Source organism: Cynocephalus volans, chromosome 1 (assembly GCF_027409185.1).
Source record: "Cynocephalus volans isolate mCynVol1 chromosome 1, mCynVol1.pri, whole genome shotgun sequence".
NCBI lineage: Eukaryota > Metazoa > Chordata > Mammalia > Dermoptera > Cynocephalidae > Cynocephalus > Cynocephalus volans.
In genome coordinates, this window is record NC_084460.1 from 82,713,515 (window position 1) to 82,737,902 (window position 24,388).

At 33.6% G+C, this 24,388-nt stretch overlaps 1 protein-coding gene across 1 annotated transcript in view; it reads left to right on the forward strand.

Annotated features, from left to right (window-relative positions):
- LEKR1 (leucine, glutamate and lysine rich 1) overlaps window positions 1–24,388 on the forward strand; it is a 190,207-nt gene that overhangs the window by 50,546 nt on the left and 115,273 nt on the right. The window contains exons 2-3 of the mRNA XM_063096049.1: window positions 5,100–5,219; window positions 13,282–13,457. Coding sequence (XP_062952119.1) covers window positions 5,100–5,219; window positions 13,282–13,457 — 296 coding nt within the window. The remainder of the gene's footprint in view (window positions 1–5,099; window positions 5,220–13,281; window positions 13,458–24,388) is intronic.

The window sequence follows — 24,388 nt, forward strand, 5'->3', positions numbered from 1 at the left end:
GTGGGGGGAAGTTAAAAGGTAGTTTTGAAGTATTTTCCTTTAGAATATTTTCATTATGAGTAATTTTAATAGATAATCTAAATGAAAATAATTAAGAAGGGACTGTAATACCTTGTTTTCATTTGTTTTATAACTCAGAAATTCTCACATGATCTATTTTAATCAAGTTGACTCAGAAACACTGGGAAATAGATAAGAGTAGTAAATGTGCTTGTTCTTATGGTTCCATTGGCAAGAGGGTTATAATGCAAGTCATCTAATTCCCAGTACAGGATTTTCTCCCCTAGAACATGCTGTTAGTTCCCACTATTTTCAGGAACACCTTCTGACTAGACAGCGTCATGACCTTACATCAACATAGTGTTCAAATTCCGTGCAGAATTATGACTGTTAGAGAAAACTGTGTGCTAGCCCAGTACGTACTGTATTGTGATGTTTTGTGAACTGTTTATTTCATAAAGTCGATATGTACAGTGAAAGTGAATATTTGTGCCTTTCCAGGCATGTTATTTTTAACTATATCAGTTTGATTTGAAAGAAGTGAAGTAGACTAGCATAGCCAAAGCAGAATAAACTAATGTGACTACACTTCTCAGGGAGTATAATCAGAGGGATTGAGATGCTCTTTATATGTAACATTCATTTGGGGAATATATTAAAAGAAGTGACTTTGGAAAGTGTTTTAATTGGCATTTTTTTTTAATTGTAAGAAGAAAAATGTTTTGCAAGAACACAGACAAAATTCTTTTCTGAGTGAATCATAATTGTTGGAGGGGGTTTTTTAAAGAAATGTTTAATACACATTATTTAACTATTTAGTACTGTACTATATAAGCTTAAATTTCTTTCTGTTTCTAGATTTTTTCCCATTTGTAAACTTGAGATATGCTTACACATTTAATGAGACTATCTAGATTGTTTTCAATTCTAATTTTAGATTTTTAATCAACAAATAAATAATCTTCATTGTAAATAATCTAAATATTGTAGGGAAAACTAAAATGTCCCCTTGACGAGCCTTCCTTGCCAATCCTGGTTCTCTTCCTAGAAATAGCCCAGTTTTAACATTGGTGAAGGTTTTCCAATCCTTTTTCTAAAGTTTTAAATACATATACGTACATATAGAAATGTCATGAAAGTACATGGTTTCAAGTCGTACTTACTGATCTGTAAGTCACATCATGCTTTTTCCTCCTCGATAATAAATCTTGACATTCTTTCCATGCCAGAACATAGAAATCTGCTTCATTTTATTTTTTTATTTTTTGTATAGTATTCCATAGGACCATAGATTATTTAACTGTTCCTCTAATACTGACCATATATAAGAGAATATTGACCATGAAGGTTATTTCCTTTTATTTTTGCTATTAAAACAATATTATGTAACTTCCAAAATTTAAATGTAGCCACTCTTTTATACCATAATTTATACTACAGATATGTATGAAATGTACAAATTATACAGTGTGTATGTACAAGTAATTCTTTAACTTTTTATTTTGAAATAATTTTAGACTTATACAAAGTTGCAAAAATAGTACAGCGAGTTCCCAGATACTCAGCTTCCCCCAATGTCAACACCTTACAAAACTATGATACAATTATAAAAACTAAGAAATTAACATTGGTATGATACTAACTAACCTACAGACTTTATTTGACTTTGTCTTTTTTCTACTAATGTCTTTTTTTCTGGTCCAGAATTTAATCTGGAATCCCACATCGCATTTAGAGTTGATACCAGCTCAGTCTTCTTTGATTTGTGAAAGTTTCTCAGTCTTCCTTTGTCTTTCATGACCTTGAAGCTTTTGAAGAGTACTAGTCAGTTATTTTATAGAATATCCCTCAATTTGGGATGTTTACTCATAATTATACTGAGATTATTCATTTTTGGTAAAAATACCACAGAAGTGGTGTGCCTTTCTCAGTGCATCACGTCAGGGAGTATGTGATGATGTCAGTATGTCCTGTTATTGGGGATGTTAACCTTGGATCACTTGGCTAAGGTAGTGTTTGCAAGGATCCTCCACTATGGAGTTATTATTTTTCCCTTTGTAATTAATAAATATCTTGGGATAAATACTTAGAGACTGCAAACATTCTGTTTCTCCTCTAACTTTCACCTGTTTTTAAGCAACTGTCAGTAGAGCTTGCCTGCAACAATTATTACTGTGCTTTTTAGGGTGGTTTTCTCTTTCCCTCATTTCCTCTACATTTACTAATTGGACTTTGTCTCTGAGGAAGACCTGTCTCTTCCCTCCCACTTATTTATGTATTCAGTTATTTATTTATATAAGTGTGGACTCATTCACTATCATTTTGTGGGTTATAACTCAATGCTATGATTATTTATTTTGTTGCTTAATTGCTCCAGTTTGGGACATTACGAGCTCTCTCTGGTTGTACCGTGCTCTTTCAACCTTCCCCCATCGTCTGCTGAGCTCTTCCTTACTTTCTGGCACCACAAAATGTTCTAGACTCATCTTGAATTTTTCCTGCTCCAGCACTGGAATCAACCAGTTCTCAAAGATGTCCTGACTTCTTCTACTGGAGAATGTTATTTAGAAACCAAGATTTGGGCACTGGGTATGCTGATTGCTACTGGGATAGCTTTGCTTCTGAGCATTCATTGTTTTTGTCATTTGTACCTTTCTCTTGGATCATGAAATTCAGAATATCCATTCATTGCTTTTTAATAAATGCATTTAAGGCTATAAATTTTACTGAGTACTTTGATATATAGTGTTTTAATTATATGGTGTTTTCATTATCATTTATTTCTAGATAGTTTATGATTTCTATTATTATTTCCTCTTTGGCACAAGGATTATTAGTTATATATATAATACATCTCCATGTATATAGATTTTTCATGTAATTTTATTGTGGGCAATAAATGTGTTTTTTTTTTTTTTAAGCATATGTTAAGATTTCAATTGTGGCCAATTACATGGTTGATTTTGGGGATTATATCATATATTTGGAAAACATGATTATTAGGTATAAGATTCCAATTATATCCATACATCAAGTTTGTTAATTGTGTTATTCAAATCCTGAATATCTACCTATTTTTCATGTCACTGTGACCTTTGCATTTCTGTGAGAAAAGTGTTTATACTTCCTGTTCTGATTTTTAATTTATTCTCATTGGATTTTTAGTAGATTTTTCTTTATATATTTTGAAGCTGTTCTTGAGTATACAAAAGTTTGTTTATCAGTTTTCTTGGTGGTTTGGGCTTTTTATTGAAATGAAAGTCCTTTGCTCCATTTAATGCTCTTGCTAGTTATTAATATCAACATATATTTTATCACTTTTAAAGCATCTGTCTGGCCTATATTTTTATAACCATTTATTTTCTACATTCCTATGTTAATTTTCTTCTTTCTTCTTTTTTTTCTTTTTTTTTTTTAAAGATATGACTCCTAAAAACAACATTTGGCCGACTTTTGTCCCTTAATATATACTAAGAGAAAAACTTACCAAGGTATGAAAAAAGCAGTGCCAAAAATAAGAGGATTAATTAAAAATCTTTTAAAGGTGTATTTAGGCTTCCAGATCTCCTCTCTTACCTCACCTTTCCAAAGACATATAATTATCTTTCTCTGACCCTGGTAGAAGGCTGGACGTTTCTTCTCTGGTCCTAGTGGCACTAGGCATAGCTAAGGATGGAGAGTGGTAGAAGGGAGGTGGTGAAATGAAAATGGGAGATCAAGTGAAAGTTGACTGTTGGAACATTGAAATGACTTCCCCTGTCAAGGCTCAAGTACCTTCCCTTACATACTTCTCACAACTTTGTCAAGAGATTGGGAGTAGGACATTATTATCTTTATGCTGCTTGTCTGGAATGGGAATGTAAGGTTGGAGCTACCATCATTGTCACAGACTGTGAGAATACGATACACACACCAAAGATGGTGAACTAGAGAGTAGGAAGGATCCTGAGGCCCTGATGACATTATAAAGCTATCATATCAACATTGCACTACATTGATGACATATATATCATCTCATAAAACAAATGTAGTGGTATGAATATATACATATATAGTACGAATATATATATATATATGTGTGTGTGCGTGTGTTTGTATATATATGTATAATTGTCCCTTGGTATCCACAGGGGATTGGTACCAGGACCCCCCTCACCCCCCATCCCTGGGGATACCAAAATCTGAGTCTTTTATATAAGATAGTGCAGTATTTGCCTGTGACTTATGCACATTCTCCCATGTACATTAATCATCTCTAGATTACTTGTAATACCTAATATAATGTAAATGCTATGTAAATAGTTGTTGTACTGTATTTTTGTATTATTTTTTATTTACATATTGTTATTTTTTATTTATTTATGTTTTCCCAAATATTTTTTATCTGCAGTTGGTTGAATATGTGGATGTAAAACCTGCAGATACAGAGGACTGACTCTGTGTGTGTGTGTGTGTGTGTGTGTGTGTTTGTGTGTATTTATGCCATAATATTCAGGTCTCAATTATATGTAGCAAAACCAGATCTTAACTGATTTCTAATTCACTAGATAATATCTAAAGTTAAATGTTAAGAAACAGAGTATAAACATATTATTTAGCAATATGGAGGTAAACACTAGAAGAAACAGGAAAAAAAGTTGAAAGTAGTTGCCTTTGGTAGTGAGAATTGGGGTAAAGGCAAATGATTACTATTTTTTCTAATAACCCTTTTAGTAATATTTGACATTTTAAATTATGTACATGTATTACTTAGAAAAAATTAAATTAATATTTGTTTAGTTACATTTTAATTTATATTTATGTATATGTGCTCATTGTAAAAATGTGAAAAATACAAAAGAATATAGAGTAAAAGTTCTGCCTTGCTTCAGTATTCTTTACCTTTTTCCCTGGCCATAAATTCCACTCTTCTCCCCAGTGACAGTGGCTGTTTAGTGTGTGTTTCTCCATATTTTTTTCTATAAATTCATATAACATATATAAAAATACATAGTTTTCTTCTACTTATTTTTATTAAAGGTATATTTAAATTCTAATTTAAAAATAGTATTCATGAGGGAATGTTTAAGCTTGTAGTCGATGTTTGTTCATATTTTTAGAATTCGAGATGCAAGCATGCAGTTAGAAAATCAACAAAATGAATTTCAGAGAGTACGGAAAGAATTGAGTCATTTGCAACATGAGTTAAAAAGTAAACATAAGCAATCACAACTCTTCAGGTGAGATTATCTTTAAGGAATTGAAAATTACAAGATTGAAAAGATACACTTAATACTAACTTTATAAACATTCAAATGCATTTTAGTAATACTTGTATTGTATGGTTTTTTGTTTTTTGGTTATTTTGGTGGCTGGCTGGTATAGGAAATGAACCCAGGACTGTGGTATTATCAGCACCATGCTCTCACTGACTGAGCTAACCAGCCATCCCTCGTATAGTTTTTATATCTGGTATGACTGAAACAAAATGGAAATAACTTGACTTTTTCTTTCTTTTTTGTAACCGTTATCTCAGCTGAATAGTTTTACTAATAAAATTTAATTCAGGCAAATACTTTGTTCTGTTAACACCTTGTTCTTATTTTTCAGTGACATTTAGAATGAAAGCACAGTAACTAATCCATTTTTCTCTTGACTGCTATTTCTTGGTGTATTTGATCCCCTGAATGATAGTCTAGTGACATGAACAGTAGTAGAATAGGAAAACTTTCTAAATGATAGTAATAGATCTTCTAAATTTATAAATCTTCAACATAAAGTGTGTTAATTCTGCTTTTATATAATCTTTGGAGGGTTTATAATACCTAAAGGTGAAATCCCAATGTTCTAAAGAAACTAGGAAATAGATTTTCTTTTCTAAAAATGAAATCAAATATATTGAGAATTTCATGAGAAGAATGATTCCTTTTTAAGATGAGTAACTTTTAGCTCTTCTTTTTTTTTTTTTTTTTTGACTGGGAAGGGGATCACAACCCTTGGCAGGGTGTGGTCTGCACCACGCTCAGTCGGTGAGCGCACCGGCCATCCCTATATAGGATCCGAACTCACGGCCTCGGCGCTACCAGCGCTGCACTCTCCCGAGTGAGCCATGGGGCTGGCCCTAGCTCTTCTAAATAAGTTAAATCAACATGGCGAATGACACAAATTCAGGATGACTAAAATAATATGTTGGGTGAGTATTTTGAATGTTAGGTTTTTGGTTTTCTTTTTGTTTTTAATCAACTAATTATTACGAGAAATGTTCTGTTAAATAAATTCTCTGGGCTATTAATTTTTTATGCATTATCATAGCCTATTAGCTATCTACTTTTGATAAATGACTTGCACATCACTGATGCTCAATCAATAATTTTTGACTGAATGAATGAATGAAGTCTACTCACAGATGACCATTTTTGTCATCAGAAATACCTTTGACCATTTCCCAAAAGTTTGGTATTAAACTAGCAGGATAATACCACTCAGGTGACCCCAACTTTCCTATTTTATTTTACCTTATTTACCTAAAAATTTTTTTTGGTAGGGATCTGAACCCTTGACCTTGGTGTTACCAGCACCGTGCTCTAATCAAGTGAGCTAAGTGATCAGCCCCCTACCTCTCCTATTTTAATCAGGATCATCAATATTTATTCTTGGCTCCTACAATACCTTTGGCTCAGGTCTGCTAAGAAAGTCCCATCTGTTTTATCTACCAATGCCATCACAGATGGTAGGATTGACTGAATTTTAAAGATTATACTGGGACTAGATCAAATAATTACTGCTGCTTCGAGATATTATGGGACTGATACAGTTGATCTTCCTTATTCACATTTTTGCATGTCATTTGCAGTATTTTAAATTCTTAAAGAAACTTATACGGCCGAGCCGTGGCGCACACGGGAGAGTGCAGCGTTGGGAGCGCAGCGACGCTCCCGCCGTGGGTTCGGATCCTATATAGGAATGGCCGGTGCACTCACTGGCTGAGTGCAGGTCACAAAAAAGACAAAAAAAAAAAAAAAAGAAAGAAAGAAAGAAACTTATACATACATATTTAAATGTCATTTTATTCTGTATTCTAATTTTGTCATAGTTATACTAATTTTGTCATTTGAGTTATACTATTAAATGCTTATTTTGTTCACATGTTTCAATGTGATTTTTTTTCATTTTTAGCTAAAAGATCACAAATTAGGAGGCTGGGATTTGACTCATATAAAAAATAGTAGTACATACTAAAAACAGTTTTTGAGGTAACCATCCAACTAGACACTTAGTACAAATTAAAGTTTGTGGTAGATAAATAGAAACAATTACTTGTTTTATTTATGTGCTCACTAGTAAATACATTGCATACTGGTAAATCAAATCAAACCAAATAAAATCAAACCAAATGTTGCAGAACTCAGTGACTTTTGTTGCTTCATTAAAAGCTGATTTTAAATTAGTATATTGATTGCTATTAGAACAAAATTATTAGTTATTGCTCTGGATAAAGAAAAGGAGCTTATAATCTCTCTTAAAAAGGTCAGGGAAAGCAGCATGAGCTTTCTAGTTAAATGTAATCATCTTTTTTTATGGAGCCCCAAACAAATTTTCAATAGATCAGTGAACTATGTTTTTGGGTCACTTGCTCTTTTTTAAAGTATTCTCTAATTTTTTAATTACAATTGGGCCTAGTCACCTAGCCTCCAGCAAAGTGTTCTTCATGCTCTGTATTTTTCCTAACATCATTTCCAACCTGTCTCTTGCAAGGAAGTGATCAAGCATGGGCGTCATATGTCTCAGCTCAGCACATCTGCTGTTCAGAATAAAATGTCTTTGGAAAAGAGAAATTAAGTTTAGAAGGCCTAGAAAATAGATACTAAACTATAATATGGAATATAGGTATACTTCAGTTCATGTAAAGTTGTGTGTAAATCCAATGTTCCAAATCAGGCCATATTTGGAATATTCTAGTCGAGTTTACTTTTAGAGAACTTCCATTGTGAATGTTTCATTAATCATTTGAAATATGAAGTACTTACAGTTTTTATTATTTGTAAGTCTAGACCCTGTCATCTCTGAAATTTTCAATGCCACCTCCAAAGATCTCCCCTCCTAGTTTTCTTTCATTTCAATTCTTCAACTTCATTAAGGTTTCCAGTATTTTTTCGCACTTTCTCAACCATATTCTGGCTTTACTTTGTTTTCTAGCTTTGATCCCATAGTGTGTTAGCCTACATCTTTTTAAAAACCACTTCATTGAGATGTAATTTACATACCACAAAATCCACCCATTTTAAGTGGACAATTTAATGATTTTTAAGAAACCTGTGTAATTGTGCAAACTTTATCCAATTTTATCCAATATTAAAACATTTGAGTCACACCCAAAAAGACCCAAGTGCCATTTACAATCAATCTCTGTTCTCACCCCCAGTTCTAGGCAACCACTAACCTTCCTTCTGTTTCTGTAGAGTTACATTTTTCTGGATATTTCAGATATATGGAATCATAAAATATGGGGTTCTGTACGTCTGGTTTCTTTCACTAATTATGTTTCTGAGGTTCATTCATGTAGTGGCATTTATCTGTACTTTTTAAAAATTGGTGACTAGTATTCCATTGTATGGATATACCACATTTACCAGTTGATGGACATTTGGATTATTTCCACTTGGCACTTATGAAAAATGCTGCAATAAATATTCACATCCAAGAGTACTTCAAAAAGTTCAGGGAAAGATTGATATTGTCTTTTAATTCTATTTCTGCACAAACTTTTTGTGTGAACATATGTTTTCGTTTCTTTGAGGTAGATGCCTAAGTGTGGTATTACTGGGTCATATGGTTAATTTATATTTAACTTTTTAGGAAACTAAAAAGTTTTCCAAAGTGGCTGCACCATTTTACTTTCCCACCAGGAATGAGGATTCTAGTTTTCCCACATATACATCAATACTTAAGTCTGTCTTTTGATTGTAGCTGTTCTAGTGGGTGTCAGATGGTATCTTCTTATGGCTTTGATTTGTGTTTCCAAAATGACTAATGATGTTGCATATCTTTTCATATGCTTATTAGCCATTTGTATATCTTGTTTGGTGATATATATATTGAAATCTATTGTCCATTTTTTAATTGGTTTGCTTTATTATAAGAGTTCCTTAAATATTCTTGGTACAAGTCCTTTATATGAAATATGATTTGCAAATATTTTCTCCCAGTTTGTGGTTTATCTTTTTCATTTTCTTAATCGTGTCTTTGAAAGCAAAAATTTCTATTTTTGATGAAATATAATTTATCTGTTTTCTTTTATGGATTGTGCTTTTGGTGATGTATCTAAGAACTCTGCCTAAGCCAAGGTCACAAAGATTGTCTCCTGTAGTGTCTTAGAAGTTTTATAGTTTCAGCTCCTACCTTGAGGTCTGTGATCCTGGTGAATTAACTTTTGTGTATGAAGCGAGGTATTGATCTAAATTCTTTTTTTTTTTTCATTTGAATAATTGTTCCAGCACCATTTGTTGAAAAGAAAAGACCACTATTCTTTTCCTATTAAACTGTTTTGGCACCTTTACCTAAAATCAATTCACCATAAATATAAAGGATTATTTCTGTATGTGCTGTTCTGTTTCATTAATCTATATGTCTTTTCATATGTTGGTACCATACATTCTCTTGAATGCTACAGTTTTTTGGTAAATTTTGAAATGAGGAAATGAAAGTCCTCCAACTTTCTTCTTTGCTTTCAAGATTGTTTTAGCTATTCTGGGTCCCTTGAATTTTCATATGAGTTTTAGGATCAGTTTGTCAACTTCTGCAAAGTAGCTTGCTGGGATTTTGATAGGTAAAGCATTAAATCTATATAGATCAAGTTGGAGAGAACTGCCATCTTAAAAATATTGAATCTTTCAATTCATAAACACGGTATGTCTTTCTATGGATATTTTTTGGTTCTCTCAGAAATGTTTTGTTTTCTTGTACTTCATTTATTAAATTTATTTCTCAGTGTTTTATTCTTTTTATATTATTATGAATGGGACTGTTTTCCTAATTTTATTTTTGGGATTGGTCATTGCTAATATACAGAAATAAAATTGGTTTTGCATGTGGGTCTTGTATCCTGTGACCTGATAAACCCATTTATTAGTTCTGATGTTTCTGTGTGTGTGCACATGTATGTATTCTTTAGGATTTTTTACATAGAGGATGTTTCTACATAAAGGAGTTTACCAGTACTCTAAGTCCTTTTACCTCTACTTACTTAGTTGTATTTAACTGTAAAACCCTCAGTCTTCATACCTACTTCCAGGTTGTTAAAAACTGGGCTGTCAGTGAGGAATCCTCACTATTCTACTTAGGCTTCTTGGTGCTTTTCATCTCTCAGTAGCTGTGTCTTGCCTCATGTTTCACAGAAAAAAGTTAAGATTACCAATACAGGCACAATTTTACTGTGAATCAAATGATGCTTAAATTTCAGAACCCCTCACTCAAGACTTCCTTCCAATGTTGTAGGAGGGGCCCTGGTGAAAGTAAGGTCCTTTGGTTGTAATTGGTTAAAACTTCTCTTTCCATTCTGATTTCCCCTCTGTCCCACTTCTGATGTTGGTATGCCATGGGAGTAGTCACAGGCATTTGGGCAACCTGAGGAAGGCAAAGTTGACTTGAGAATACACCATTATAGTTGTCATTTGGAAAGACATTTTAGAAGGCTTCAATAAAAGAAGCAAGAAATTACAGACTAAAAATTTGGATGTGTATGAATTTTTTAGAATTAGTGAAATGAAAGCAATAAAGATGAGCAATTTAAGCAATAGGAATTATTCTGGCATGAAGAAGCAAATTATAACAATATTTTTTTTCAGATTACATCAAAACAAATTCATTAAGAGAAAAAGATAAATTTGCAGTAAAAATTTTTGGATTATTTGATAATCCAATGAAGAGAGTTAATTGGAGAAATACTTAAGTTTCCTGCTGATTTGACAAAAACTACCAATAATATTGAACATAACATAAAATTATAATATACTACTTCAAGGAGGACATCTAAGTTAAATTGGTTAATGAGTTTTATTATTTCAAAGTGTTTAAGATTAGTCACTTTCCAAGAAAACTTGAAATGCAAAAATCTTACAATTCTATGAGAAAAATTTGATATGCATTTGCTCAAATTTGGCAACACTAAGTACTTACATGACATTTCTCATAATGAGCTGTGAAGCCAAAAGATCTTTCTAAACAATTAATAAAAAGTAATGGCCATGCCAGGCAAAAAGCAGTATAATTTTAAAATTTCTCTACATAAAGTAATATTATAAAATGATTTTCATATGATGAGGTGATTGTAGAGCATGCAGCCAAAAATTGTAAACAAAAAGGTATTGTAGAACTGTTACTTTACTTATTAAAAAGGTACATTGTTTTTCTATATTTTGTTTGTAGTGATTTTTTTATCCTATAAATAATTACACATTTTTTAACCTATTTTATAGTCATTGTTTTTTGTTTTCTTTTTTTCATGAAATCATATTAGATTTATGCCCCACAAAACTTGGATCTGCTTTGACCTAACAAGCTTTAGTTTTTGCTTTTTGCCTTTCTCCCTACATCTACATCTGCATCTACATCTACATCCAGTCCTTTCTTCTGTTAAATATCCCTCTAGGCCCTGACCCCAGTGTGTGTAGCTTGACCTCAAACTGGGGCTCTTAGCCCTTTAACTTGACTTAGTTTTTAGCCCTGGTCTCCCTGCTTTATCAGTTCCTGCTCCACATTCAGGCTTCCTATCCTCACTTTTGGCTCCCTTGCTTTAGTGACTTACTGGGGACTCTTTCTCTGCGTTCTGAACTCAACATCTCTCTTAGCTCCCAGCTCTGCATGCTGATTGGGTCATCCCCTGTGGCTTCTGGTCACCCAGGTGGACCTTATTGACCACACAGAATCACAACATTCCTCTTCTTCCTAGAAAAGGTTGATTTTTCAGCCTCTGCTTTGTATCTGGCCTTTCTAGGACATTGCATAAGAAACGATTACATCTGTTGTCTGTGTGTTTAGCCCGTGTGTCTGCTCTCATACTGCCTGCTCAGCTGTGTACACATTCAGGTGATTCCCATCCTAACATACTGCTCCACTCTGCATCTTCCTCTTTCTCTCCTTGCCGCCTCCATCAAAGTTCCTGATAGCTAGTACCACATACTGTTTTCTCACTTCTACTTTACCGCTCAGCGCTTTCCTGCCTCATGCCTCTCTCTGAGGTCATCAAAGGCCTCCTTAAAACAGATACAATGGACTTCGTTCAGCCTTTGTCTGAGGCCTTAAACACTTACCACTACTTTTTTCCTGAAATTCTCTTATCCCCTGGCTTTTCTGACATTATTCTTTTGCTTTCTCTTCTAATTCCCTGATTGGTTCTACCTAGTCTCCTTTGAGGGATTTTTTTTTTTTTTCTGTTTTAGTCCCTTAAATGTTAGTGCTGTCCAGTATGTTATCCTTAGCACTTCTCACTTCTTAATTCTCTGAGGAGGAATCTATTCTATTCACTCCTTTATTTATTTGTCAATATTTGTTGAGCACATACTAGGTGGTAGGTACTGTGCTAGATCCTAGAGAGATTGTGATGAGAAAGACAGTTTCTATATTATATGTCTTAGTCTGCTCACAAACATAAATATCCCAAATAAATATACTCCCGTGGTTTCAGTCATCACCTTTTTGCTAATAACTCCCAAATCTATGTATCTTGCTTGATTATTAAGGAAATTATAGCCAGGATATCTGAAGTAATAAAAATCACTGAAACGACTATAAAGCATGTGATTACTTTGAGCTGTATCATTTGATGAAGCAAAAGCACCAGATCAGTCACTTTGAAAGTTTTATTCATTACTACTCCAGTTTTACACTGCCTGTGGAACCATGGTATGTGGAAAGAATGTTGCCTAAGAATCTAAGATTCTCATTTAGGCTCTATGACTAAATTGCTCTGACCTAATTTTCTTCAATAATTGTTTGCTGTTGAATTAATAAAAAAAAAGATTAATAGAATAAATATGTACAAAAATAGTTAGCTATGTTTCTTTATAGTTAAAATAATAACAAAATGGAAGTGAGTTGGAGTGACCATATACCTTAGTCTACTGAGATATTTCCAATTTATATGTATTGTCTCAGCATGATATGAATAGCACTTCCTTTTACTTTCCAAATTGTCACCATTTAGACAGTAGATTATACGGTCACTCTAAAACCATTTTTGGAAGAAATATTTGTTGTTATGCTTACTATTTGTAAAAATCTTGATTTTTTTTTTCTTCTTTACAGTCAAAGATTGTCAGAGTACAGATATTGCTGGGATAAGACTCTTTCACTACTTACTTTTACTAAAAGGGAGCTAACCAATATTAAAAATGAAGTGTATGATAATTTTCAAAATTGGACCTCACTGAAAGGAGAAGTTTTTCTACAAATTAAATCTATAAGTGAAACAGCCTTGACAGGTTTGTTACATATATTTAGAACATAATTGTTCTTATTTTTAGTAAATTGTATATTATAAATAATGAAATAGTATTTTATTTTATTTTATTTTATGGGAATTAGAATTAACTTCTTAGGCCTGCTATTGGTTGGTAGACTAGATGACCATTAAGATCTATTCCAACCCTGAAATTCAATAATTATAGGCTAATTTAAGATAAGCTATGATATATCTATCTTGAGCTGTTGCCAGAAGACTTGTTATTTCTTTTAAATATACCAATTTGTATTTTTAAATTTTTTAATGGCTGAGTAGCTCATATTATATCAGCCTTCCCACTGATAACAGCTATAAATTCTGAACAAAATAACTACCTAAAAACACTGAAGATTGATGAAAATCAAACACATAATGGAGGGGGTGTCAAAAATTGAAAGAAGGCGTATTACTAAGTGAAAGATGCCAATCTGAAAAGGCTACATACTGTATTATTCCAACTGTATGACATATGGAGAAGGCAAAACTATGGACAGTAAAAAGATTCCTAGGGTGGTTCCTAAGGGTTCAGGACAAGGAAAGATGAATAGGTGGAGTGCAGAGGGTTTTCAGGGCAGTGAAACTATTCTGTGTACTACATGGTGGTGGATACATGTCATTATACATTTGTCAAAACCCATAGAACATACAACACCAGGAATGAATCCTAATGTAAACTATGAATTTTGGGTAATAAAAATTTGTTAGTGTTGGTTTATTGATTGTAACAAATATATCCCCCTGGTGCAGGATGTCAATATTGGGGGAAGTTGTGTGTGTACAGGGACAGGGCACATATGGGAATTCCCTGTATTTTCTGTTCAATTTTGCTGTGAACCTAAAACCGCTCTAAAAAATATTCTATTATTTTTGTTTTTTTTTTTAACACCAAAAGAAGGGCATGGCACTGGGTGATTTTTTTTTTTTTTTTTTTTTAAGGCTATTGGACTGAAGACAGGATATAGTTTGCTCCATATAGTAAAGCTAAAAATCTGATAGATTACATAACAGAGATCAAGGTAGCCCCTGTCTCTGAGAAGTGAGGGAGTATCCTAGAAAAAAGATAGTCAGAGAGGGAAAGCTCAAAGTTTGCATATAAACTCTTTCCAAATCTCTGGCTTATCCCTGAAATACATGTGCATAAGGAAGACACTAAGCAGTCTATCTAAGACTAAAATAATTTATATTTTAACTGCCACCTACCCCAGAGGAGACAGATTTAATAGTTTGAATTTAGCTAAATTAACTGCTTATTAAAATAAAACAAGACAAAAAAAAATCAATACTCTTTGGAGGAGTATGACAGAATCCAAAGTCTCCATAGCATAACGTCAACATTTACAATGTTCAGGATAAAATCCAAAGTTACTTGACTTGGGAAGAAACAGGAAAATATGGCCCATACCCAAAAGAATAGACAATTAATAGAGACCAACCCCAAGTTGATCCAGATGATGTAATTCACTAACCAGGATTTTAAATAAACTATTATAAATGTGCTCAAGTACATAAAGGAAAATATGCTAGTAATGAATACAAAGATAGAAAATCTTGGTGAGAAACTATTAAAAATTGGAAATTCAAGAATTGAAAAATACAGTATCTGAAATAAAAATTCACAGGATAGATATAGCATATATTACATATACAGAAAGAAGAATCAGTGAACTTTAAGATAGATCAATAGAAATTATTCAATTTGAGGAAGAGAGATAAACACGGAAAAAAATAAACAGAGCTCCAGGGTCTTTAAGAAGGAATGCACTGTACATTTTAAATATGAGTAAATATAAAATATTGTATAAAATACTGTATTTTCCTTTAAATTTCCTTAAAATCTACATGTTTATATAAAGCAAGAATTATTGTATTGTGGAGCTTATAAAGTATGTCAATGTAGCATATGACATCTAGAACATAAAGGATGGAAGGAGAGGGTAAATGGATCCATATGGTTGCACTCTTTTTTGTATTTTTTGTGACATAGTGGAATATTCATTCTATTTAAACTAAAAAGTTAAAGGCAATTCCTAGAGCAAACCTTAAAAAAAATGCAAAGAGATGTAGCTAAAAATTTAATAAGTAAATTAAAAGGTAACTCTTTAAAAGGTAAAGAGTTCAAACAATCCAAAAGGTAAAGGATTAAACATCACCAACCTCTAAGATTTATTATAACGCTGTATTAATCAAATCTCAGTGTAGTACTGGCATACAGATCAACAATATATCAATGGAACAAATAACCTGGTAAATTATTCTTACATGACTTTAACTTTTGACAAAAGCACCAAAATAGTCTGGTAGGAAAAAAGAAAGTCTTCCAACAAATCGTGGTGGAACAACCAAATACACATATGGGAAAATAAACCTCAATCCCTACCTCATACCACACATAAAAATTAATTCAAGATAAATCATACAGCTAAATCTAGAAAGTAAAACTATAAACTACTAAAATATTAGAAACATATTTATTACTACTAAAATTGGAAACATAGCAAAATATCTTCATGACTTAATGGTAAATGAACGTTTTTTGGATAGGGCATAGAAGTAAGAACTATAAAAACAAAAATTGATTAATTAGACTTCTTCAGACTTAAAAACATCTGCTCATTAAAAAATGCCATTAAGAAAATGACTAGGTACATCACAGAAAGAGAAAATATTCACAAAACATGTGACAAAGGACTGTTGTCCAACTTACATAAGGAATGTCTACAAGTCAGTAATAAAAGGACAAGGAATCCAATAAAAAGTGGCCAAAAGATTTGAACACTTTACAAGGGAAGATATACAAATGGCCAATAAGGACATAAAAAAGTACTCAATATCATCAGCCCACCTAATAGGTTAGAAAGGAAAAGACTGACAGCAGCAGATGTTAGCAAGTAAGTAGAGCAACTGGAATTCTCATACTAATTGGTGAGCTACTTTGAAAAATGTTCTGACAATTTCTTATTAATCTAAAGATACATCTGTCCAATGACCATGAAATTCCACTCTTTGGTATTTATCCAAAGGGGATGAAAAATATGTCCGCAAAATACTTGTATGAGAATATTCAGCAACTTTATTCAAGTTTAATTCAAAATAGCATAAAACTGGAGAAGCCCAGGAGTACATCAATAGGAGAATGGATTATCAAACAACCGACTATAAACAGTGAAATATATAATGAACTGCAGTTAATGCAACAACTTGGATAAACTTCATTCTATTATACTGCCTGAGAGGAGCCTTCCACAAATAATACATATTGTATAATTCTGTTCATATGATGTTCTAGAACATGCAAAAGTAATCTGTAGTGATGAAAAAAACAAACAAACAAAAAAACAGAATAGTGGTTGCTCAGAGGTGAGGACTGATTGGAAAAGCACAAGGGCAATTTCTGTGGTGATAGTAATGCTCTGTTTTGATAGAGGTTTGGGTTACACAGGTGGATGCATTTGTCAAAACTCATGCGTGCACTTGACATTTGTGCATTTCTTTGTAGGTAAATGTTACTCAGAAATAAAAGAAATATATAAAGATACTGAACTCTAATGATCCGTATGCTGAAGTGTTTAGAAGTGAAGTATATGTCTGCAACTTACCTTGACATTCATAAAAAATAAGATGGATCAATGAATGGATAAAGTGGTAGATAATTATGTGATAAAACAAATATAGTAAAATAGTTATTGTAGAATCTAGGTGGTGTGTATATTTGTGTTCACTGTACAATTCTTTCAACTTTTCTGTATGTTTTAAAATTTTTATAGTTAAATGTTGGAAAAAAGAAATCATTTTAAATGACAAAACTTTAATTTTACTTATGAAGAATTTTGTTACTTATTATGTGCCTTCACAAATGCATTTGTATATGATGACATGATTTTAATTTTAAAAATTAATTTCAAGAGTTAAATTTAGGCAAATAGAGGCATGTTGTAACAAACAACAATGTTTTCTATTCCAAAAATTGATAATTTTTAGTACTTTGTATTTTTAAAAAGAAAAATATTATATTATAAATGTAATTGTTTTTACTTTAATATACAAGCATTTATGATTTATATTTACTACTTTTACACTAGATTTTTAAATAGGTACACTTTCAACTTGCTTTTTTAATTCAGTGATGTTTTTGAGATCAATATTAATAAAAATAAAATATTACCTATACGTTAGTGTCTTAGCTCTCCAGAAGATGTTGAATCAAGGATATGGGTGTAGGTAGTTTATTTGGGAAGTTAAAGTAACACAGATATAGGCAAGAAAAGGCAGCCAATAAAGATCATGCTATGACAATGAACATCAGGAGCTTAATCCCATGAGGAAACTCTGAGAAATGGTTTTAAACACATGCCTCAGAATTCCCTACTCAAGGAGTGAAGGAGTTGGGCCTCAACTCCTAAGAGAGTCACTGGTTAAGGGCTGCTCACAGACCATATAAATTCCTTGGCATTTCTAGGCTGCCATGTGGTGAGCAGTGCCACTTTCTGCATGCAGTTCCAGAGAAAAGATTCCTCCAGCACAGAGATATAAGTTACTGAGAATTAGAAGTTAGTAGAAGAACACTGAAGGTCCAAGAGATATAGACAGGACACTAACAGTGTCTGCCACAGTTAATGATAGATATACTTTACATAATTTTATTTCATCATATAAATATATGTACTCTATTGTGTGCATCATTTCCATTATTTGAACATTCATGTATGTATGTCTTTTTGTGAATATGTCTTTTTGTTTCTTTTTCGTAAGTTTTTAGAAGTGGAATGGCTGGGTCATATGGCACAATATATTCAGCTTTTTAAGAGGCTACCCAACAGTTTTCCAAAGTGGTGGTTCTTTCACATTTCTACCAGCAATGTAAAAGAGCTCTAGTTGTTCCATATCCTTGTCAACACTTAGTATTGTCAGTCTTTTTAATTTTAGTCATTTTAATGGGATATGTATAGAGGATATTAATCCACATTTCAAATATTCTTCTTGATAGTTTTTTCATTTCTGAGTGCCTTGTCACATCTTATTACAGAATATTTACCTCAGAATATCAGTAATGATGAACTCAATTATACCAGAATAGGAGAGGCATCCACTCTACACCATTTCATTTTCATTTGGGTTGCATGCATTATTAAAATATTTTTTCTAATCTATGTTTTCTTTTTGGGAATCTTTTAAGTCAATTGTCCATTTGAGGACTGTTAATTAAACCATGTAGGTGGGAACACATGGAGCAATGTCGCAATCTCAGAAAAAGAACAAGCAAGAAGGCACTGACAACTGTTCCACATGGAGGGACAACACTACTCCCTCAGAAGGCCTGACTCTCTTTATTCGCACTGAACATGACCCGTAGCCATGACTATGATTTATGGACAGAGGGAGGCACTTCAGGTTCATGAAAGGGAAAATTGGCTAAGTGTCTCCCAGAAAAAATACCTGCCCCTTCTTGTGATTTAGGTCTCAGTTCAAATGTCACCTCCTCAAGATGATCTTTGCTAACCACCCTAGTTAAAGTCATCTTCTGTTGTACTTCTCTATCCTAATTTTCTGTTTCGTTTTTAATAATATTTATCACTGTATAAATATTCTATTCATTTATTGATTTAGTTATTTACTGCCAGTCTCCTCCTCTTAGGGTATAAAAGGACAGGAATTTTGACTGCTTTGCTGAATACTGTACTACTAACATTTTAAGAGATATGTGCCTGTCATAAAGTAGATGCTCAGTGAACTTTTTGGAATTGAAATGGAAGTAAAAATACACCCAAATTTTAACCTTTATGTTCTTTTTTTTAGATCTGTGAGTATTTTTTAAAGTTTATTGGTAACACTCATGTATTACTTTCATAATCCAAGGAGAAAGGAGAGGCCTCATTCAAGAGCTGTACTTCACTGAAAGCCAAGAGCATGTTTTTTCTAGGTTATTATCATAGTACAATTTTTAATTGGATTTTAAAAACCACTTTGAAAGTTGTTTATTGAACTTATAAGAAGGCAATTATAAAAACTTAATAATTCTCTTTTTTCCCTAATTCAAAGACCTTTAAGGAATTTTCTGACCATAAACATAAAATAGTCTCAATGTAAAAACAGAAAAAAGGCAAAAAAGGAAGTTAACATTATCTATAATCTCATTACACAGAGAAATTCACTGTTAACATTTCAGTACAGAACTTTCTAAACTTTTTTTTCTGTGCATAGATAGATATACACTTAATGTAATGTGAAAATATAGTCATGCCAATTAACTATGTTGACCTAATATTTCATTATAGGAATGTATCTTAACTTATTTAACTAGTTTTCTATCCATAAACATCTAGGTTGATCATAGTTTTAGCTGTTATAAAAGAGGCTTCAGTGAACATCTGTACACATGCCTGTTTATGATCTTGTCCCATTTTTTCCTTAACATAGTTAATTCCTACGAGTGGAATTGCAGAGTCAAAGTGTAGTCCCATTTTGCTTTTCATTTGCAAGTAATATTGCATTTTACATTTTCTCTAACATGAGGAGATAGGAGTTAGTTTTCAACTCTTGACTTTTACATTTACCACTAAATAAATTACTTTTGCTTCAGAAGATGGAGAGCTTTGTTCAGAAGTTATACAGATGTGATTGCAGAAGCTCAGAGGTGAAAATACATACACAAGGACAGTATATTCAATTCCCAAGCAAGAACTTAGTGAATACAACAGATGGGGTATGTGAAACTGAAATTATATTATTTAAAAAAGGGTTTTTTAAAAAATCCTTTTAGAAAACTTTTCTCCTTACTCAGTGCTATGGGCTCAGTCAGAGCCCCAGGGCATGGATATGCAAATATGTACAAATATGTGCAGAACTTGAAAGGTGCTGATGCTTGCCTTTTTACAGTTTATTTCATCAATCTGAACACACTTAAAAAAATATATATATAAAAATGTCAATTTCACAACATAGAATTTTAAGTAAATAATCTATACCTTAAATTTAAATATAGAAAAAATAAACCGAATATAATGTTTTTAAAGGTTGATTCTGGCGAAGCTTGAGGAACTATCATAATACCTACATGAAAAGATAACGAGCCTAAGAAGCATGTAGACCTACACTGTCCAGTATGGTAGCCACCAGCCACAGGTGGCTATTGAGCACTTGAAATGTGACTGTAGCCTCTTGTCGAAATGATAGTATTTCAGATATGTGGAGTTCAGTAAAATACACTATCAAAATTTTATGTGTTTCTTTTTACATTTTTAACATGGCTTCTAGAAATTTAAAATTACATATATGGCTTGCATTATATATATTTCTGTTGAATATTGCTGGTAGAGATATAAATAGTGAAATAAAGTTTTTCACACTTTTTAAAAGGTTCAAAAATATTATAGTTACAATTTATTTGATATTTACAAAAATGATAAGAACAATATGAATTATAGCTGAAGAATGCTTTCAACAATCACTCTTGCTAATGTTTCTTATTTTTATTTTGTTGTCTTGATTATTTAATACAGGTTTTACTTAAACTTATTAAACAAACTCTACTCAAAGTCAATAATGTTAGAACTCGAGACAAATCAGGAAAAATCTAGCGGGAAATGTAGGATCCTTGGTAGTTTTGCCCTTTTACCAACGTGACCACCAGGTCTGGAGAAGGGCCACACAAGCCAGTGTGGCTGTGCCAGCCTGTGCTGGCCTCTGTTCTAGGCTTCAATTCTTAATACTAAAGACATATATATATATAGGCATCCTAAGAGCAGGACTCTAGAGCCAGAGAGCCAAAGTTCACATTCTGGCTCAGCTACTTACAAATAACTGAGTGCCTCAGTGTTTTATCTATAAAATGAAGAAACGCACACAGACACACACACACACAATATGCCTAGTGCAGTAAGAAATAAAGAAATGTTAGCTGTTATTATTTCATTCTCTTTTATTCTAAAGTCCATGTTCATTCTATTGTATTAAATTCTCATTTATGGTGCAGAAGTGTTTATTGTAATGGGATTATAGCTTTTCTTCTAAATGAGGGTACAAAGTGAATGTTTTTCACCTATAGTTTTTTTTTTAAATCTATATAAATTAGACCCATAAAAATATACTCAACTGATTTTTGACAATGGTGCACAAGCAATTTAATGGAAGAACAACAGTCTTTTCAACAAATGGTGCAGGAACAATAGGATATCCTTAGGCAGAAAAAGAAAATGAGCCTTGACATAACCCTCACACTTACACAAAAATTAAGTCAGAATGAATCACAGACTTAAATGTAAAATGTAACACTATAAAACTTTTGGGAAAAAAGAAAATCTTTGGGGCCTAGACTTGAGCAAAGAGTTCTTAGACTTGAATTAAAAGTATGATACCCAAAAGAAAAATTGATAAATTGGGCCTCAGCAAAATTAAGAACTTTTGCTCTGTGAAAGCCCCTGTTAAGAGGATGAAAATAAAAGCTACAGATTGGGAGAAAATATTTGCAAACCACAAATCCAACAAAGGACTTACATGTAGAGTATATAAAGAACTCTCAAAACTCTACCTTAAGAAAAAAAATCTGATTAGAAAATGGGCAAAAGATATGAGCATAAATTTAACCAAAGATTTACAGATAACAAGTACCATACACAAAAAAAGTTCAACATCATTAGTCATCAGGGAAATGCAAAATAAAACCACAATGAGATACACTACTACAGATCTATTAGAATGTCTAAAATTAAAAAGACTGATCATACCAGGTGTTGGTGAGGATCAGAGAAACTAGATCATTCGACATTGCTCGTAGCCTGTATGTAAATGTTCATAGCAGCTTTATTTATAATAGTCCAAAACTGGAAACAACCCAAATGTCCTTCAATGGGTGAAGGACAAACTGTGCGATATTCATACCATAGAGTACTAGAGCAACAACTTGAATGGACCTCAAGGAAGTTTTGCTGAGTGAAAAAAGCCAATCTTAAAAGCTTACATACCTCATGATTCCATTTATATAGCATTCTTGAAGTAACAAAATTATAGATGTAGAGAACAGATTAGCAACAGCTAATCTGGGATTAGCGATGGTGGGGCTAGCGGTAGGTTTGTCTGTAAGGGGGTAGCAGCACTCAGCTTTGTGGTGATAAAACAATACTGTATTTTGATTTATACAGACACATACACACAAGTGAGTATAAAACTAGTAAAATCTAAATACTGTGTATTATACCAATGTCAGTTTCCTAGTTTTGACAGTGTACTACAGTTATGCAAAATGTCAACATGGGGAGAAGTGGGGTTGAGGGAATAGGACCTCCCTATATGTTTCCTGTAAATCTGTAACTGTTTCAAAATAAAAAGTTTTTTTAAAAAAATCTATGTAGTGTTTCCTGATTTCTTCATTTGATAAATCTAGTCACTGAGTGTTTTTTTCTGATTATTTTAATAAAATTATGTAAGTTGTGTCGATTAATGGTCACACAATGTTTGTAACATCAGAATGCCTTGATAATAAGGTTATGGAGGCATCCTAATAACATAATAACCTAAAATAATTTTAAGTTCATTTGACTAAAGTCACAGGACTAAAAACAGCAGAAAAATGTTATCAAGGTAAAGAAATTGATCACATGTGATTAATACTAATAATTATACTTTCACTAGCTAGTAAATTATATAATAACACATGCTTTTTTATTGAATCATAATTGATTATATGTATTTTGGGGGTTCAACACTGACATATGTTGTGATCAATATTATTAGAATGCATGTTATTACAAATCGTACTTATTCTTTATGCCCCTTATTCAATCTCTACCCATACCCCATCCCTCACCCCCACCTCTGATAATCTCAGATTTCGTCTTTCCTTCTGAAAGAGTAATTGTTGCTCTGTTGATTTGTTGCCTAGATGATCTATTTAGTGCTGAGAGAGGGGTGTTCAGGTCCCCCACTATTATCGTAGAGTAGGTGCTTCTTCTGTCACTCTGGAATGGGCTTTGTGGAGAGAGACATCCTCTTCATTTCTTTGGTCTCTGCTGGTGACTCTCCTTGTGTCAGTGTACTCAAGTGGTTGGCAGACCATCTGCATGGTGGTTGTGACATCTAGCTGCTTTTGCAGCAGCCATGACTATTGTGATGGCTGTGGTGGGCCACCCACACAGAAGTGGTGTTTTTGGCATGCTCCTTGCCTGGTTGCAGGAAGAGGGGTTGGTCCACGGCTCCATATCTCAGGATCCTAGGTGGGCCCTGTGGTAGTGGTGGAATGCCTGGATGCAGGAGGAGGGGTCATGCCTGCCTTCATGTCTCAGGACCCTGGGCAGGCCCCATGGTAGTGGTGGCTTGCCTGATTGCAGGAAGAGGGGTTGATCCCTGGCTCCATACCTCAGGCCCTTGGGCAGGTACTGTGGCAGTGGTGGCATGCCTGGTTGTGGGAGGAGGGGTTGGTCCACAGCTGCATGCCTCAGGACCCCAGGCAGGCCCCATGGTGGGCGGCAGCAGCATGCCTGGTTGTGGGAGGAGGAGTTGGTCCCTGGCTCCATGTATTTCTACATTCTAAGTTGCTGTGGAGCAGTTGGGTGGGAGGGGGAGAGGAGAAGGAGGAAGGAAATATGGTGGGGGAAGGAGGAAGTACATAGTGTGGGAGAAGAAGGAAGGAGGGGGGCATGGTTGAGGCCTGTGGTACCCCCCTCATTCCTGCAGGGGAGACCAGGAGGCTTCCAGTGGTGGCTTGGACTGTTGTTGGGCTGAATACAGATGTCAGGGGGGTGTTGCTGAAGCCCTCATCACCCCCCCGCCCTGGCTCTAGTGACCAGGGTATTTCCTGTGGTGGCTCGGTGGTCATTGCTGGGCTGGTTGTGGGTGTCGGGGGGCACAGCTGAAACCCCCAGCCCTACCCCCTTTATGGCTTCTGGGCCTAGGGGACTTCTGTTCTTCTAGGTGTTATAG